This window comes from Mobula birostris, chromosome 8, assembly GCF_030028105.1.
Source record: "Mobula birostris isolate sMobBir1 chromosome 8, sMobBir1.hap1, whole genome shotgun sequence".
Lineage (NCBI taxonomy): Eukaryota > Metazoa > Chordata > Chondrichthyes > Myliobatiformes > Myliobatidae > Mobula > Mobula birostris.
Window position 1 is genome coordinate 150,143,548 of NC_092377.1, and position 18,466 is coordinate 150,162,013.

The window sequence follows — 18,466 nt, forward strand, 5'->3', positions numbered from 1 at the left end:
TAATTAATGGTGCTTTCAAAAAAAAATTAGGATATTTGCATCATGGATCGCAGCAGAAACTGCAATTAAAAGTGGAACAATAATACTTAAAATTGCCCTCCCTTGTTCTATAATAACCAACCAATGCTGGCTGTTAATTGTGTTAAATGCGTTATCTTTGGTGTTTCCCCTTTCTTTTCCAATAACCATGTGTGTGACAGACCAATGACGTCTTTATGCTTGTTTTGAGAGGAGCTGAATGCGATGAAATTGGTCATCCAATCAGTTTAGGTCAGAAATTAAAGCCAGTTTGCCACAAAGTACAGGCCAGAATCTAGCAAAGGCCTCGTATAAAGGTCCTGGTGTATCTGCTGGTCAACCAACAAAACTATGACACATCATCTAAAAATTTCTGTCTTAGCTGGATCATGTCTATAGTTACAACACAAAAGTGCAGAGCTGCTGAACGGTAGTCTTGAAGAATATCTCTATGTACTTTTTATTAAAAATCATACAAACCAAAATAGTCTATGGTGCACACTTACAAGATTTTAGTTGGCATAAGCAGTTTCCGCAGGAGCTAATCACAAAGGCAGTTTACTGAGACAAACGAGATTAGCAAACAGAAGATTCTATCATTCCTTTCACAGTAAAACAAGCAAAGTACCTCCTTAAACAGCAGCTACACAAAGCTAAAAGGTACCCCTTTATTAAGTTATTCACCTGGCCATGTGCAATGTATATAGTGTGGATGACATAAGGGGCAATAAGTTGTTTCAATACTGGAAGAGTCATTTTCATCAAAATGTAGAAATTTCTTAACTGATGAACCCAAACAAAGGTCCTTAACAACTGCATTAACTTGTAAAGTTCAAGAATATTTGTGCCATGACACCCCGTAGGAATACAAGCTCTGGTTCAGGATTGTGACTTTAATTCCACCTCAAAAATATGGAATAATTTTTTTTTAAAGTTTAATGGATGCCGAGAATTATCATTCACATACTCAAGTAAAAATGGTAGATTTTGTTCCAACAGCATTGTGCAGTGAACCCATGGTCCTATTTTCTGCAGACTGATTCACAGGGAGTTTTAAACTCATGGCAAAAATCAAGGAATTTATAAGACACTTGGAACATATGAATGTGAGTGATGTTGGTGCTGGTGAAAGGCACTCTCTGCTGGTCAAGTAGGGTTAAGTACTCCTACATGAAGCATAATAGCCAGATGCAGAGAAAAACTCCCCTCATTCTTCTCCAACAGTACAAGTCTCAATCAATCTCTAGAGCACTTAACATGACAAATGCATTTGTAGTCAATTCCCATTCCAGAATATCCTGCTATCTCATGTGAGCAACAATTCCAGTGCCAAGTTAGGGACAGTTTCAATGTTGCACACATAACAATTCAGACACTAAAAGTAGAATTTAGTAAGAAATGCCCAAGGTAAGGATGGAATGTATTCAACTCTGGAATCTGGCTGTTAACGTATGCTGACAATTTACTTCTTATATGCCACATTTGAAAAGACAAGGAAAAAACATTCTATATTATCTGATAACAGTCATCACTGCAGAATACAATCATCTGTTATCTCATTCTCTCAGACCAGGCCAATAACACAACATATTAATTGTTCTACAAAATATAAACAATTATTCAATTTCCCAACAATGTCTCACATAGCAGCAGTTTGCCTTTGGTGAAATTACTTCATAATCCCAATGATATGCAGATATGGTTGGGTTGAAATGCTGTCTGTCATTGCTCTGAACAGCACCACAATAGCAATCTGAAAGCTGGAGTGGCAGTCATATAAAAGGTTCTAATTTGACATGTTCCCCAAAGGCCTTTCTGGAATTTGGTGGGACCACAGACTTTAAATGTTTAGGTGTGTTATCATATAAGGAAACTGGAAGTGGCAGTCAGTGAAAAATGAATGTGGTTTTGCTTAGCCGAGTATATTGCCCTCTCAGGTTAGTTCATCTTAGTGCCATGGGAAATGGACTGTTAGACCCAGAATATATCTGCACAGCTCTGTATTCTTGAACCAACCCGCCAGTACGATCATTCACTACGTCTCAGATAGTACCATTGCATTCATGATGACATTGACAGCATAAGAGGAACCAAGTTCCTTAAATAACACTTTTTAATTGCATTATTGCTCATGTTATTTTGTGTTTGGATATAGTACATTAGACATAGCAACCAGAATACACACATACATTCCAGATTGTGCATTGCTATTCAAACTTAATCAACTGTTTTGATCACCTGGGTGTTTTTTTTTGGTGATGGAAGCAGGGAGCACCTGTGGATTAGCCCAATGTCCATTTGAACAAAGACTTAGATTCACCTTGTTATCGGTCCCATCTCCCAAATTAACTTCTGCATATACTGAGCCAATAAGGCTAGTGATGAGCCCTGTGACTAGACATTGCAAATCTTGAAAGCTGCCTACAGTCTTTCTTATTCTGTAAGAAATCACTTTTTGTAGTTGACGTGATTCAGGATGAATTATTTTGTTTCAATTCTGATGCACGTTTGGTATTTTACAATTTTCTATACATTCTGGGAGAAACCTTAACATTACTGATCTCATTGTGTTCTACTATGAGAAAGTTTCAAAATCGGGCAATCTGATATCTTAACAGGTGGTTAAATGCAACATAACCTAGATTAGGGGTCCACACACCCCTCGGTTAATGGTAAGGGTCCATGGCATGAAAAAGGTTGGGAACTCCTGCCCTAGATGGACTGCTTCTATTAGTATGGAAAACGTGGCTGATTTTCTGACCTATATGGCATGATTGCCTAGCCACTGTGGCTACCAGTCTCAGACACAGTGGAAGACAGATGCTCAATCCCTGAAGACAGGTATCACAACTCTTACATGACTGAACTGGTTTACTTATTTATTGAGATACAGCACAGAATAAACCCTTCTGGCCCCACTGCCCAGCAATCTCCTGATTTTAATCCTAGCCTAACCACAGGACAATTTACAATGACCAATTAACCTACCAAATCGTACGTTTTTGGACTGTGGGAGGAAACTGAAGCACCCGGAAGAAACCCACACGGTTCAGAAGGAGAACGTAGAAGCTCCCTAGGTAGGCAGTGGTAGGCCTGTGCTGTAAAGCATTGTGCTAACCACTACGCTACTGTACCGCCCTTGAAAGATTGTCTGGCAATGGTGAGAGGATCTTAATATGGGTCTGAGTGGTAACTTTTAAACAAACCAGCAATGGTAATCTGCCTTCAAAAGTGGATAAACCTGCACTGGAAACTGAACCAGATTAACGCCACTCCTGAATGAGCAGAACATAGTGATGAGTCCAGACACCACTCTAACTTGAATACAAAGTTATACAATAAACATTTTTGCATCTAATTGACTCAATTTCCAGGGAAAACAAACTGATGTATTGCTAAAATTGCTCTTCATGCTGTCAAGCCAGACTTTCATACCTTCATAATGCAGAAAATTACAGCCTCAGGCCCGCTGCCTCCTCTGTCTCGAACACTACATGGTGAATTTATTTATTATTCCACCTGCTAATAATCAAAATGAATTCCACTTCCACAGAGAACGCCCCAAAGCGGCAATCAAAGCCACTCCTCTGACTGCATTTCGCGGTAAAGGACCACTGTGCCTCACATTGCCATGGTCACAATTAAAAGTGCAGAGCCACAATAAGAACTCGTCTACTGAATCTGGAGCAAAGGGCAGCAGGCACTCATTGAATTTGAGCAGTTTATGAGATTCTGGTGTTGTGTGAAACACTACACAGTGCAAAGAACCACACAGACACTTGCCCCAGCTTAACATGGATCAGCCTGGGTCGTTTGTCAATCCAAGCAAATTAGGGATGGAAACAGGGACAAAATTTTTTTAAAAAACAGCACTGGATACACTTGCTGTGTGAATAAAAGAGCATATTCAACACTGCCAGCCACATTTCAAACAGTTAAGTCTACCCACTTACCAACTGTGCCCTGCATTAATTGATAAAGCAAGTCAGCCTAGAAAGATAGGGGTGACAGGATCAGAGTCATACAGCACAGTAACAGGCCCTCTGGTTAAGCTCGCCCATGCCACCCCACCCAAAGTTATCCACCATTAGCCTGTGCCCATATTCCTAGTTTTCCTATCCACGTATCTATCTCAGATTGGGACAGTACTGTGCTGGCAGCAGAAGTTCACATTAACACTGATGATCTGCCTGCAAAGGACCATCTATCCCTGTTCTATCACTAATAAACAGCCAGAAAGGTGTAGCAGGTCAAGTAGATAGGGACAAAAAAAAAAGCACAATCAACTGCAACACACACACACACAAAAAAACACTGGACAAACTCAGGAGGTCGGCAGCATCTATGGGGGACAAAAAAAAAGAGTAAACCGTCAACGTTTCGGGCCAAGACCCTTCATCAGGACTGAGGAGGAAGGGGAGAAGACAGAGTAAGATGGTGCGGGGGGGGTGGCGGTGGAAGAGGAACAAGTACAAGGTGCTAAGTGATAGGTAAAACTGGGAGAGGGGGAAAGGTGAAGTAAAGAGCCGGAAAGTTGATTGGTGAAAGAGATAAAGGGCTGAAGAAGGAGGATGAGCACGAGAGAGAGATGATGAGGTGAGAGACAGAAACAGGAATGGGGAATGGTGAAGAGGGGGTATTAATCAACTGCATTAGGTAACTTTACAAGATTATGGAGTATAGACTAGTTCAGTAAGCACTTCAATCCATTCATTTATTGAAATTCTTGCCCACAATCCAGCCCCAGAGCAGACTCCAGTTTATTCAATTTTTATACTGAAAGTGAACCGGACTGTCAATAGCAGAGGCGAACACAATGTTGAAATCTACTAGCGAATGCTGGATGGAGATGGCGATGAGGTGGACATGGTGAAAGGAAAATTCTTCTGATCTGAGGCTCCCTTCCAGTCCCCCCTCCCCATCACTCAGTGGAGACGCAGCAAACCAAACATTGTGTGGTGTCCAACAGACCAATTTCACAGTGCTCACTGTACCAATGTCCAGTAGTGTCAGGACCACAACTGACTCAAGTGTTCAGCAGCAGCTAGGGTTTGTTCTACTCAACCTCTTTGAAATATTTACATAAAAGAACAATACAGCCAAGTTTTCCTTCAACTTTTCCAGTTATGAGCGATAAGTTATGAAGTCAGCATTGATTGGAAAGGGCAGGCCCGGAAGCAATGCCTGGTTGCAGTGTGTTAGAATGCTCCACATTGGAGTTTGAAGTTCTTCATGTACTTGAGTCACATCATAATTAAGCAACTATGGCCAGAGGCCAGAAGACAAGCCTGCTTCAGAGTAGACTGACCCCACGCAATCATTGCTTATCCAAGGAGGTAGACAAAATTATCCTTGGATGAACTTTAATATTAATATGATTGTAAAAGCTTGCCATCATCTAATTTTCATCCATTTGAATTTTTACTAATTCACATTTCTAAAGAGAAGCCAGGGACTTCCATAGATTATTCACACTCTGTGCTGCAAGCATTAGATTCGCTGAAGAGCCCACTAAATTAAAAGTCACATTATAAAGTATTAAGCCATCACAAATAATGAATAGTTCGCATGGCGGTGTCCCAGTTTGAGCCTAAACAATCATTGGTCAGTTTCAACAATCTGTGTTTCTCGCAACATTTTGAAGGGAAATATTTTGTGTGGGGAGGTGGTGTGGTGGTGAGGGGATGTTCCAGTGAGTGAACTGCCTTCATACTTCACACAGCACTTGCCATTTTCAACAAGCCGGGTAACTACAAAGTCCTTATTTGCTGCTATTTCAGAAGGACAATTTGCACATTATTTGCATCCAGGATCACTGTGAGCAGCAAACCTCTTCATTTATCGTAAAAGCTGAGGCAATAGTCACAAAGTTGTCATAGAGCTAGAGATACTTGTCTGTGAGATGTCATCATATGGTTCTCTCAATCCAGGCTGTGTATCATGATTTCTCAAAGCTAGCTCTATCAGTCTGTACAACAGCTCACTTCCCATCCCAACACGACAGGTGAACCCCAATCCCCTTCACAACCCTCATTTCAATTTATATTTACATGCTCAGTCAATAATTGGTCCAAAAATAATAGTTGCATCACTTATGAAAAACAGTTGTCTCAACAAGAGATGAGTGTTCCCTGCTCTGTACCCAGAGAGCTTCAACCCAGGGGAACAGCAAGGAACAAATGGAAAAACTAATCTGAGGCCCAATCATAATGGTGACAAAAAATATAGATAAAATATAATGTCAACAACAAAAACAAAATGTAGAAAAGAGCCCACTGCGTATGAACTTTCCCTCTAGATCTAATGATTCAGGAATGGACGTGGCCCACTGTAATTGCACTACACTAAATACAAAATAGAAAGACCTATCCCAGTGGGTTTATGTACTTCTTAAAATATATATTTAAAAAAAAGTTAAGAATGTTCCGGTTATAAAATCTTTTGGCCTTGCGCCTTTCGTGTTGATCCCGCAGCATCTCATCATTCCACGGTCACTGATTTGGCCAGGTTTCGGGGGCAGTCAACCTTTAGGAAGGAATAAAATGTGATTAATAATGGTGCATCAGATGGCTCCCCCACCACCCCTCCCCGTTGCCATCAATATTGCACCACTCCTCATCACCAGCACCTTGCTCCCCCCCTCATCGCTGGCTGCAATAGAGATGCTGCTTAACATTTTGAGAACCCTTCTAAGCTTCACCCAAGAGGAAACTTTAGACTCAACAGAATTAACAAGTTTTCTATCAAATGGATACGTAAGAAATAGCAGGCCATCTGCACTGTATAAGAGTGTGGCTACTCTGGCCATGAACTCAGCTCCACTTGCCTGCCTTTTCCCCCAATAACCCTTAATTTCCCCACTATACAAAAATCTATTTAATTGTGTCTTAAATATATTGAATAAAGTAGCCTCTACCGCTTTTTTTGGGCAGAGAATCGCACAGATTTACTACTCCGTGGGGGGATAAACAAGTTTCTCCTCATCTCTATCCTAAGTCTATTCCCCTGAATCTTGAGGCTCTGTCTCCTGGTTCCAGTCTCTATACTACTAAACAATGGAGACAAGAGATTACAGATGCAGCAATTTGGAGCAACAAACAAGGTGCTGTAGGAACTCAACAGGTAGAGGGAACTGGATAGTTGATCTTTTTGGTTTAGACCCTTCATATGTTCAGAAAAATGGAGAAAAGATGACTGACCTCGGCAAGCGATCATCTATCTGTAAAGAATACAATCTTGCTGAAAATCTTGATGAAGGGTCTCAGCCCAAAACATTGACTGTTTATTCCCATCAGTAGATGCTGCCTGACCCGCTGAGCTCCTCCAACACGTTGTGTGTACTCCAGCGTCTGAAGTTTCTCTTGTGGCTGGGAATCTTGCTTGTTTCTCCCTCAACCCACTTCAAGGGGCAGCACATCTAATTACAATTAGAAGGCCATGTTTTCTGTTGACTTGAAAGGGTCTCTTTGATTTGGGATTTTAAGATCAGCGTATTAATGCATGACAGAGGATTTTAAAATCAGCTGCTGTTTTTTTAAAAATCCTATACATTTCATAAATGCTTTACTCTTTTTTTTAAAAATACCTCAGAGCAGCCCACCTTGGGTACTGATCAACACTGCACAGGCAAGAGGACAGCTGCCTGCGCCCCCACCCAAAGCCAGAAATGAACAATCTGGTAGCAATGGTTGAGAGACAGCTGCAAACAAGGTTTAAAAAATTATATCCAGAAAATATTAAGAATAGAAAAGAATCTTGAAATTACATGGGCAAGAGTCATACACAAAATAAAAAGAGTTACTGAGCAGTTCAGTTATAATTATATGGTTATATGCTTTAATTACTCACAAGGACTAATCTCTCATGAAAAGAAATGACACTCTAACCCCTTCCAATAAATGCTGACTGACCTGCTGTATATTTGTTGTAATTTCACATCTCCATACTAGACTTTTCTCTTAAGATTATTCTTTGACTATGACAGAGCTGACAACGCAGGGTAGGACAGCTGGGAGTGATAACTCAACGCATGTGACCCCACTGCTATTATGTTGAATGCAACAGTCAATTTAAAATCAACCCATTGAATATAATTCGTCAGCTTCACAACCACAAAGGAATGAGTAAGCACTGATGTGCAGGTAAAATACAACATAAGTCCAGGGCATAAAATTTGTTCTTTCCTTCTAGCCTTTGAAAGTTGTGGAGGAGTACAAGGGAATTGAATTTCACCCACCATAAGCAAATACTCACATCATAACCTCGTAGGACAGCAAGGTGGAAGGAGAGAAGTTGGAGTGGGATGACACTGAGGATGCCCTGCAGGCAATCCACACTGTGAGGCACTTTAATTACTCGGTTAACACTCTTTATCGTCTCATAATCATCCCTGTCGCAGATGACCACTGGTCGACCCTGAAAGAGTAACACAATAACAAATTGAACAGACTGCAATTTCAGAAACGTTAACCACTAACTACCTGTCACTTCTGTTATTATTATATTAATGCTCCGAACCATCATCGTGTTACTTGCAAGTATTAATTGACTGTCCTGTGACCCTTTTATCCCATTACATCCTTGCTGTGTTAGATCAAGATTCATTGCACAGTGATCTATTGTAACATTCTCAAGTCTCCAATATCGTAGGCGCAGAGGATTGTTTTTCCCTAAACAATGAAACCTGTGAGCCTGTAATGAAAAATGTCTATAACTATACCACATCTTAGACTGCTCAGAAACAGCACAAAAGCTGCACTAAAAGGATCGCTTTCAAATGCAGTAACCATCGTTATACTGGCTAATGGATTAGATTTTTGGTGCAATGCTAACTCCCACAACAAGGTGAAGGATCAGTTCTTCAATCATCAGCGTAAAATAGATACAAGCTTTGCCCTGGACATTAAGATGCAAACTACATCCACTCAACTCTTCTTCACAGAGCAGTTGAACATTAGAAACCTGAAATATCACAACAGCTGCTAATATCTGGCCGGCATGGTGAAGTAGCTGTTGATGCAATGGCTTTACAGTGCCTGTGATCACCAATCGGGGTTCAATTTCCGCTGCTGTATGTGAGAAGTCTGTACACTCCCCTCGTGACCACGTTAGTCTCCTCTGGCTGCTCCAGTTCCCTAACACATTCCAAAGACGTTCAGGTTGGTGAGTTGTGGCATGCTATGCTGACGCCGCAAGTGTTTGCCCCCAACTCAGTCTTCGCACCATGCTGGTCGTTGATGTTTTGATGTGCAGTACTGTGCAAAAGTCTTGGGCAAACACATATAGCTGGGGTATCTGCAATGTATTTGCCAACGTGGAGTGGAGAGCAAGTTTCTAAAGCTAGCGGGAGCAAAGGATATTGGGAGTGGCGAGGGTGGAGTGTGCGAGAGGAGTGAGGGACAGGTGGCAGAGAAGTGCCATGGGCAGCGTGGGGGGGGGGGGGGGCGCGGCACTGGTGCAGACACACAAGCCCAGAGGCACCAGGCAAGGACATACGATTCCAAACATTTGGTTTATGATCATTGCAGAATGCCTCTCTGGTGCCTACCATTCCCTTCTGCTTTTCCTAACCATGATTCCCCTCTCCCTGCCTCCTGCCAGTCCACATTAGAGACCCATATCAGAATCAGACTTACCATCACTCACATCATGAAATTAGTGTTTTTTGTGATAGCAGCAGAGTGCAAAACACATAATTACTACAGTTCTGTGCAAAAGTCTTAGGCACTCTAGGTATATAGATGTGCCCAAGACTTTTGTACAGTATTAAACGTGTGACAAATGAAGCGAACTAAATCTATAATCTCACCTGAAATTTAACGTTAAATAGCCACCAAGTAATTATTAATGTTCATTGTTCAGACACCTGTACTATAAAAAAAGATCTTACAGGAAGGAGACTGAAATAAAGGCAGCTCAGTGTACACCGTACCTGCCGTGCAACGACTTGCTGCAGGGCGTTTTGGCACTTGGTATATGTGTGGTCCCTCATGATCACCATGATGACGGGCATCAACTTGTCCACCAGAGCCAATGGTCCATGCTTCAGCTCTCCAGCTAGGATGCCTTCTGAATGCATGTATGTGATCTCTTTGATTTTCTGTGAAAATAATTTTAGACACAATTACTTTAAATATAAATTTTGCACAGCTCCTGAGGAAAAGGTACCAAAAGCAACATGCTCTACAAAGAGCCTGATGGCCTGCTTCTGTGCTGTAACAATTCTATTTTATTCAGAAATCAATGTGTTCACCTGCCTCATATACCTCCAACTTGCATTCCTTCATTTGGTTTAAAATCACAGTTTTTTTATGAACTGGTTTGTCTATGGTAAATCCACCTCTTTCATTCAATTGGAGATTGTCCCTCTTCAGAATTAATTGAAGCAAACGACACATCACCTGCAAGAGGACCACAACCTTGTTGTGATTTGGAAGCTTGCGTGCCTCAAAGACCTGGAGAGTTATATTGACTGGAGTCAGGGCTTTATGCTTGGTAGGGTTGTCCATGCCAAACTGGTCAAAGGGAAGAGGCCAGGCTAGGCATGGTCCATTGATCCTCCAGGTTCAGCTCAGGGCTAACAACCCTGACTGGTCAAAAAAACTGTTACAAAACAGTAAGAATCTTTATCTATGTGCAATGGTATGGAGAGAGATGGAGAATCTTCATTGCTGCCCGCGATGTAATGGGCAGCAAGTAACATTGTACATCCATATGCAACTGTTGGATCACTGGATGAAATCCTCTCCAATAAACTTTGTTTTAAACATAATCTCTCCTGCAATTCTCTTGTCTGTTGGATACTTCTCAGTGAAATGGCCCCTCACCAAAAATCTCACTGGGGGATATCCCTGCGCTGACTAACAATGGACAGATTAATTTCCCTATCATCTGAGCAACCTCCCAACAGATCTTCTTTCAATAAGACTTCTGAAGATCCGAGGGCAGGAACATCACTATTTATCTGACACTGCCTCAAAGAAAATAATTGTATTACAGCTTCCTCAACACAAGATTCTTCCTCCTTTAGGGTCCAGGCAATAAAGTTTGAAGGGTACAACTTTTTAGATTTGAAAGGATGCATTTTCTTGATAGATCCTTTTCTTAAGGCTTACGCCCCTTGACAATGTGACCCAGATTTTGGAAAATTAGAAATGATGCACAATTGCATTATTTAGTACAGAGTGAGCAGCAAACATTGAGATCTGATGTGTATCAACCAAACTCCTCATAAGCCAAGTTTAATGCAATTCCCACTCTTGCAAGGAGGCAATATCACAGAAAGAAAGCTTATATTTGAGGAAATCTTAGAGGTAGGATCCTATTTCTAGTCAAATTGACCTTATTCTTTTGAGAGGATTTGCAGATTAAATATTTGGCCATGAAGAGATAGGACTTTAAAATTTTGCATTCTGAACACAATATACAGGGTTCAAATTCTTCACTTCCTTCACACATGGCTCCAATTGATTTCCTCTGCACGCTCAGTCAGAATTCATGACCTCTGGTGCCACAATAATGATTCCTTTCAGATGGTGCTTTGTCTAATTAATGGCAGCAGAGGCTGCTGAAGTGGAATCATATAGAAGAGAAGGAGCAAATAGGTTAATTATCATCTCTGAAGCTCACTGCGGAAGTAAAATTTTGCTTTTAATTTTACCCACTTAGTTTCTGAGGAACAGCCTACGAGGCAGAATTGCAGTTTTGTAAATAGTCATTTTCATCACCCAAGGGAATTAAAATGCCTTCAGCTGTCTGGCTTTGAAAGAAAACCTTTGCTGCCAGCGCAGTTTTGAGATGTATTTATCTGACATTAGATTCATTTAATTGCAGATTCAGAGTAACAGCTTTTGATGAAGCTGTCTAAAATATTACCATTTATTTCCAAGTAGTAATTTTATTTTTTGCTTATAGCTTTATCTCCTTGCTGAACAGAATGGTTTTCTTGGATGCAATTCACATCTAGACCTCCTGTGCCATAAGCAGTGTGGTCAGTGGGATATCCAAGATAAACAACTGGGCTTCATATTCACCACCCCAAAGGGAAGCACCAACTAGGAGCTGAAGTATCAGCATACTGACTGATTCAGCACACAGTAATTAGGCACATTAATGTGTATTTTAACAAACACAAGTTGAACTGACAAATAAAATTTTAAAAAAAACAATAAAATGCAAGGTTGAATAGGTCCCATATTCCTCTATGGTGAGGACTTTAAACATGGCAGGGTGGATAAATTCACTGACACTGATGTTCACAAAATTACAGAAATCAAAAAGAACCAGGTTCTGGCCAGTAATTTCTTATTAAATTCCTGTGGATAAAACTGCCATTGTGCGTGCCTTGATTGCAAGCTTTCTTCCCTAAATAAAGTTCAAGGTATTGTGAAAGGAATGGAATTAGCCGATGGGTGCAGACAAGTAAATAGCCTCCGGAATTTTCTGGCCAAGGAAGATCTCCAACCACACCCTACTTCAGTGTTACCAAGAGGACATGGTCACAATCATCATAAGGAGACACTTTAGATGGATTAGGCAAGAGGCCAACTCCACCGTCAAGACAGCACCTCATTGGACCCCTGAAGGATGGAGGAAACAAAGAAGACCAAAGACAACTTGGCACCATGCGATAGTGGCAGAAATAATGACCCCGAACCATACCTGGGGCACAACAGAGAAGATGGATAAGGACAGATAGAGATGGAGGATCTTCGTTGCTGCCCTAAATAACAGGCATTTGACAATAATGATGCAGAGAAGCAAATGCTTTGGCATCTATCCAAAAGTGTCAAACTCTGCTATGGTTTTAATCTTTAGTCAAATATTTTGCAATGTTTTATGCCTTTTTTGTATAAACTCTGCTACTATGCATGAGACTTTGTGCAGATAGGTCAATTGTTTCAGTTCTGTCTACAATGGAAAAGTTTTCAGTAGCATGTTGGATTTTACAACTTCACAACTAAGATCGTTTAACATTTTCTTTCCAAGAGATAAGCAACTGAACTGTGTGCATTACATAAAGCTTCCCATTGGGTGTTTGTTGGTCCTGTTTTTTTTAAATGGGTTCTTTCAGGTCTCTTGGTCTGTGGCTGCCTGTAAGGAGAGGAATCTAAAGGCTGTATAATTTATAGTTATATAAATTAATACTTAAATAAATTAATTATAAAGCAATTTATAATTACATAAATTAATATATTTATAACAATTGGTATTAAATGTAATTCAAACTTTTGAACCATATACGTTGTATAAAACCAAATAGTACTAAAACTTGAGTTTTTGAAATGAGACTGGAGCACAAATGATTAATGAAAACTTGGAATCCAACCATTTCACATGAAATTTAATGTGAATAAATGTGAGGTTATCCACTTCGGTGGCAAAAACAGGAAAACAGATTATTATCTGAACGGTGGCCGATTAGGAAAAGGGGAGGTGCAATGAGACCTGGGTGTCATTATACACCAGTCATTGAAAGTGGGCATGCAGGTACAGCAGGCGGTGAAAAAGGCGAATGGTATGCTGGCATTTATAGCGAGAGGATTCGAGTACAGGAGTAGGGAGGTACTACTGCAGTTGTACAAGGCCTTGGTGAGACCACACCTAGAGTATTGTGTTCAGTTTCGGTCCCCTAATCTGAGGAAAGACATTCTTGCCATAAAGGGAGTACAAAGAAGGTTCACCAGATTGATTCCTGGGATGGCAGGACTTTCATATGATGAAAGACTGGATCGGCTAGGATTATACTCTCTGGAATTTAGAAGATTGAAGGGGGATCTTATTGAAACGTATAAAATTCTAAAGGGATTGGACAGGCTAGATGTAGGAAGATTGTTCCTGATGTTGGGGAAGTCCAGAATGAGGGGTCACAGTTTGAGGATAAAGGGGAAGCCTTTTAGGACCGAGATGAGGAAAAACTTCTTCACACAGAGAGTGGTGAATCTGTGGAATTCTCTGCCACAGGAAACAGTTGAGGCCAGTTCATTGGCTATATTTAAGAGGGAGTTAGATATGGCCCTTGTGGCTAAAGGGATCAGGGGTATGGAGAGAAGGCAGGTACAGGGTTCTGAGTTGCATGATCAGCCATGATTGTACTGAATGGCGGTGCAGGCTCGAAGGGCCGAATGGCCTACTCCTGCACCTATTTTCTATGTTTCTACATTTCTATTTCAACGGAGCATCAGCGACACAGCAAAGGTACACTGATCTAATGGTTAAGTTACTGGACTGGAAGCCACATTTCTTGACTGATCCAGAGAGGTGTTTCTGAATTGTAGCACAGTAACTAAATAAATCTGTACTTATGAAACTAGTCTCAGTAACAGTATAAGAACTGTCATAAAGACATTTGGTTCATCACTCTTCTTCATAAAAGAAAATCCAGACTATGTATTACTGCAGATATACTAATGCACTCCTCACTGCATCCTTCCTTCAAAGGACAAAGCCGGTAATATCCATATTTAAGTGAGTGAATAATATTTTAAATAGATGCAGCTTAAGGCAGATGCATCTTCTAACAATCTTAACTCCAAGAACAACAGCAGAACAATACAGCACGGGTGGACAATTATGGCTGTGCTTGCCCTTTGAAAATGCTCAGATGTTGTTCGATAATACACCTGTTATCAAACAATATTGAAAACACAATATTGTTGCTTCTGTTGAATCTAAATTTCCATGCCAGGACTAAGTGTGCAGTATCTCTTGTTCAAACCCTCAAAATGGACTGCAACAAATATAAAAACATTATACTTAGCAGCAAGAATGTACAAGATTTTTTTTTACATATGCTAGGCTTTACTGAAAGAAAATAGTAGACTCATGGCATCACTAAAAAACAATTCCACACCCTTGTTATTTATTTGCACTCGCCACGTGGACGGAGATTTTCCATTACAATTACTTGTTCAGCATTATTTTCTTTTTACCCAAATTGCACTGGCTTTTATTCCACTTTTGTGAAGCCAGAGACATCAGTCAAGATGACTTCCAATGAATCATCTTCATTCACACATCTGTAAATGTCAGTAAAAGATGTGACCTAATTCTTACAAAATCCATTTCAGTTGTAGCTTTTCCAAGCCAAAACATCTTCTCAATGCAACTTTCCTGTAAACACCAGAAAATTAAAGCAAGCTGAGTTGTCTGTTTCAAAATGAGTGTGTTGTTAGATTGCTTTATTCCTACCCATGAAATTGGCCATCTTTGATACACATAAAATCATAGGAAGAGGCCTTTTGAACCATCATGTCTGAATCAGCTCCTCAGTAATACAGATCATCTTTACTTAGTGACTGTCTACAGCTCTGGAGTCCCTCCCGTTTCCAGTATTTATCTCATTCCCTTTCAAATTAGCTTCAACTGCCTTTCACGGTAGCACCACCTACAAACTTGTAACTCATTGCATAAAAATATTTTCATTTCTTCTTCTTCATCTTTTGTCAATCAAGTTAAACCTATACCCAAGTTACACTCTCCTGACAGGGACAACATTTCCCTACTTAATTCAACAAAAAAAAAGGAACTATTAAATTCTTCCTCAACCTTCTGTGCTTCTTTAGCCCCTCCATGTAAATATTTTCTCATTTCTATCCTTCAAATAAATCTCTTCTGCAGTTTTCACTGGGTGTTGGCTTCCTTCCTGAAGTGTGATGCCCAGATCTGCACACAAAGCCCATAACTTACTTTATTCCAATGGTCCTGTAGAGAACCACCAACGAGATGCTCTTTGTGCCTCTGATTTCCGTGTCAGTGTGGAAGTCAGAAATGAGCTGGGTGGCAGCTGCCGGCATGTACAGCCCCTTACTCTGCTGCAGGGCACAGCACCCTGTCCATATGCTGAGTCTTACGCCCTACATGCCCGTTGTATGTAACATGGCCCCATTCTTTTATCTTACTTTATTTTATTTTAAGATACAACACAGTAACAGTCTCTTCGACCCAACATACCACCCAACTATAGCCAAGTGACCAATTAACCCACTAACCTGTACGTTTTTGGAATATGGGAGGAAACCATCGCACCCAGAGGAATCCCACACAGTCACGGGGAAAAAATACAAACTCCTTACAGCCAGCAGTGGGAATTGAACCCAGGTCACTGGCGCTGTAACGCGATGCACTAACTGCTATGGTACACCCGTGAATGGAGCCATTCAGTGTGCCTGAATAAGAGCAATTAAGTTTGTGTTCCTAATATTATTTATCCTTTATGTTTTTAATAAATGCAGAACACTTGTATGAGTTTATCATTTTTAAGTTTTTTTTAAATACTCTAAATTCTTTTGAGCACTTCTAATCTGCGAATTTGTGAACAGTTTGCAAAGAATTTGCAAAAGAGTCTGCGAATTTCTGCAAGTCCACTGAAGAAGTCAAAGAACGAATGCTTGGAGTCTGAGTCAAAGTCCACTGGAGGCTGAAGACATCCTGTCCTGCACGTGCATGGGTAGGAGGAAGGAACGGGGGTTCTTTTGTTGTGGGTTCTGTGTCATACTGACGAGCACTCTCGTCATGTTATGCTAGCGCTGGAATATGCAGCAACACTCAAGGTCTGCACCCAGCATGCGTTGGTCGTAAACACAAACAACACGTTTCACTGTGTTTCAGTATACATGTGATAAATAAATCTGAATCTTAACCAGCAGCAACGATTAAGATTTGTTAACAATACCCTTGACAAACATTTAAAAGGTCACAAGTCAGGGCCATGGGCTGAGGTGCTATCACTGCCTGCAGAGAGCAGCACTTTGTGGCTCAGCCAATGGCAGTGTTGTCTGGATCGCAACTGGACGTCCTGGGCAGCAAAGAGGAGCTGCCGGAATTAGTGGAGAGTGGGCCAGATCTAACAGGAACCAACAATCCAGATGAGTTGTTTCCAGGGAACTAACAATGCTTGCCATATACCTCTCTGCACACAATGCCCCCAAACAGTAATGGATTCTCCCTTCAACCTTATACCACTTTGAAAGATGTGGGCATACGCTGTAGGTTTCTCTGTCCCCCAAATTGCCAATGTAATTCCAGAAATAAATGTCTCTGTTTACAAGCTTAACAGAACAGCAAAGGCTTCCCGTGCAAAAAGGATAATATATTCTCTGTTTTGTCTAAAGCTAGCCAAAACAAACAGTATACAAAGTTTGAATGCATCTTTATATGGAGCATTTTGTCCCTTCCAGTTGCACTTATTGTTGACACAACAAACTCCCACAATGTATCTCACCTGCAATCCTTGTTCTGATTTTTGACCAGCACAGGACAATTGGTTAGGTACGTGATATCCAATCTAAATCCTGGAGAATGCATTTATTTATTTATATTTAGAGATACAGCCCAGTACAAGCCTTCCTAGCCCAACGGGCCCACAGTGCCCAACTAACCTACTATGCTGAAAATCTTTGGAACGTCGGAGGAAATTGGAGCACTTGTAGGAAAACCAGTGCAGTCCCAGGACAAAGACTGGCTGACTGGCAGACGGCAAAGAGTGGGAATAAAGGGGGTCTTTTCTTTTTTGCCACTGGTGACTAGTGGTGTCCCAGAGGGCTTGGCAATGGGTCTGCTACTTTTCATGTTATATGTTAATCACCTGGATGATAAATTGATGAATTTCTGGCTAAGTTTGACGACAAAACAAAGATAGGTGAAGCAGCAGGCAGTGTTGATGAAGTAAGGAGTCTACAGGACTTGGCCAGAGTAGGAGAGCGGACAAACAAGTGGCAGAAGGAATACAGCTTAGTGAAGTGTATGGTTATGCATTTTGGTAGTAGAAATAAAGACACATTTTCTAAATGAGGAGTACATTTACAAATCAGGGATGCAAAAGACTTGGGAGTCCTAGTGCAGGATATCCTAAACGTTAACTTACAAGTTGAGTTGGTAATAAGGAAGGCAATGCAATGTTAGAGGAATAGAATATAAAAGCAAGGATGTAGTACCGTGGCTTTATAAAGCACTGGTTAGACAACTCAGAGTATTGTGAGCTGTTTTGGGCCCCTTATCTGAGATAGTATGTGCTGGCATTGGAGGGGTCCCAGAGAAGGTTCATGAGTATGACCCCAGGAATGAAAGGGTTAACGCATGAGGAGCCTTTGATGACTTCAGGCCTGTAGTTGTTTGAGTTTGGAAGAATGAGAGGAATCTCACTGAAACCTATCAAATACTGAAAGGCCCAGATAGAGTAGAGGTGGAGAGGACGTTTCCAATAGTGGGGTTGTTTAGGACAAGGAAGGACAGTCCCAGAAGGACGTCTCCTCAGAACAGAGACAAGGAGGAATTCATTTTGCCAGAGGATGATGAATCTGTAGAATTTATTGTCACAGGCAGCTGTGGGGCATGTCATTAGGTTGATAGGTTCTTGATTAGTAAGGGTGTCAAAGGTTACGAGGAGAAGACAGGAAAATGGATCAAGAGGAATAATAAATCAGCCAATATGATGGAATGGTGGAGCAGA

At 40.9% G+C, this 18,466-nt stretch overlaps 1 protein-coding gene across 2 annotated transcripts in view; it reads right to left on the reverse strand.

Moving 5' to 3' along the window:
• Window positions 1-452: 452 nt before the first annotated feature.
• LOC140201837 (glutamine--fructose-6-phosphate aminotransferase [isomerizing] 1) overlaps window positions 453-18,466 on the reverse strand; it is a 99,978-nt gene continuing 81,964 nt past the window's right edge. For both annotated transcript variants that reach the window (XM_072266546.1, XM_072266545.1), the window contains 3 exons: window positions 9,950-10,117; window positions 8,272-8,433; window positions 453-6,543 (listed from right to left, as the gene is read on the reverse strand). In XM_072266546.1, coding sequence (XP_072122647.1) covers window positions 6,499-6,543; window positions 8,272-8,433; window positions 9,950-10,117 — 375 coding nt within the window. In that variant the 3' untranslated portion in view covers window positions 453-6,498. The remainder of the gene's footprint in view (window positions 6,544-8,271; window positions 8,434-9,949; window positions 10,118-18,466) is intronic.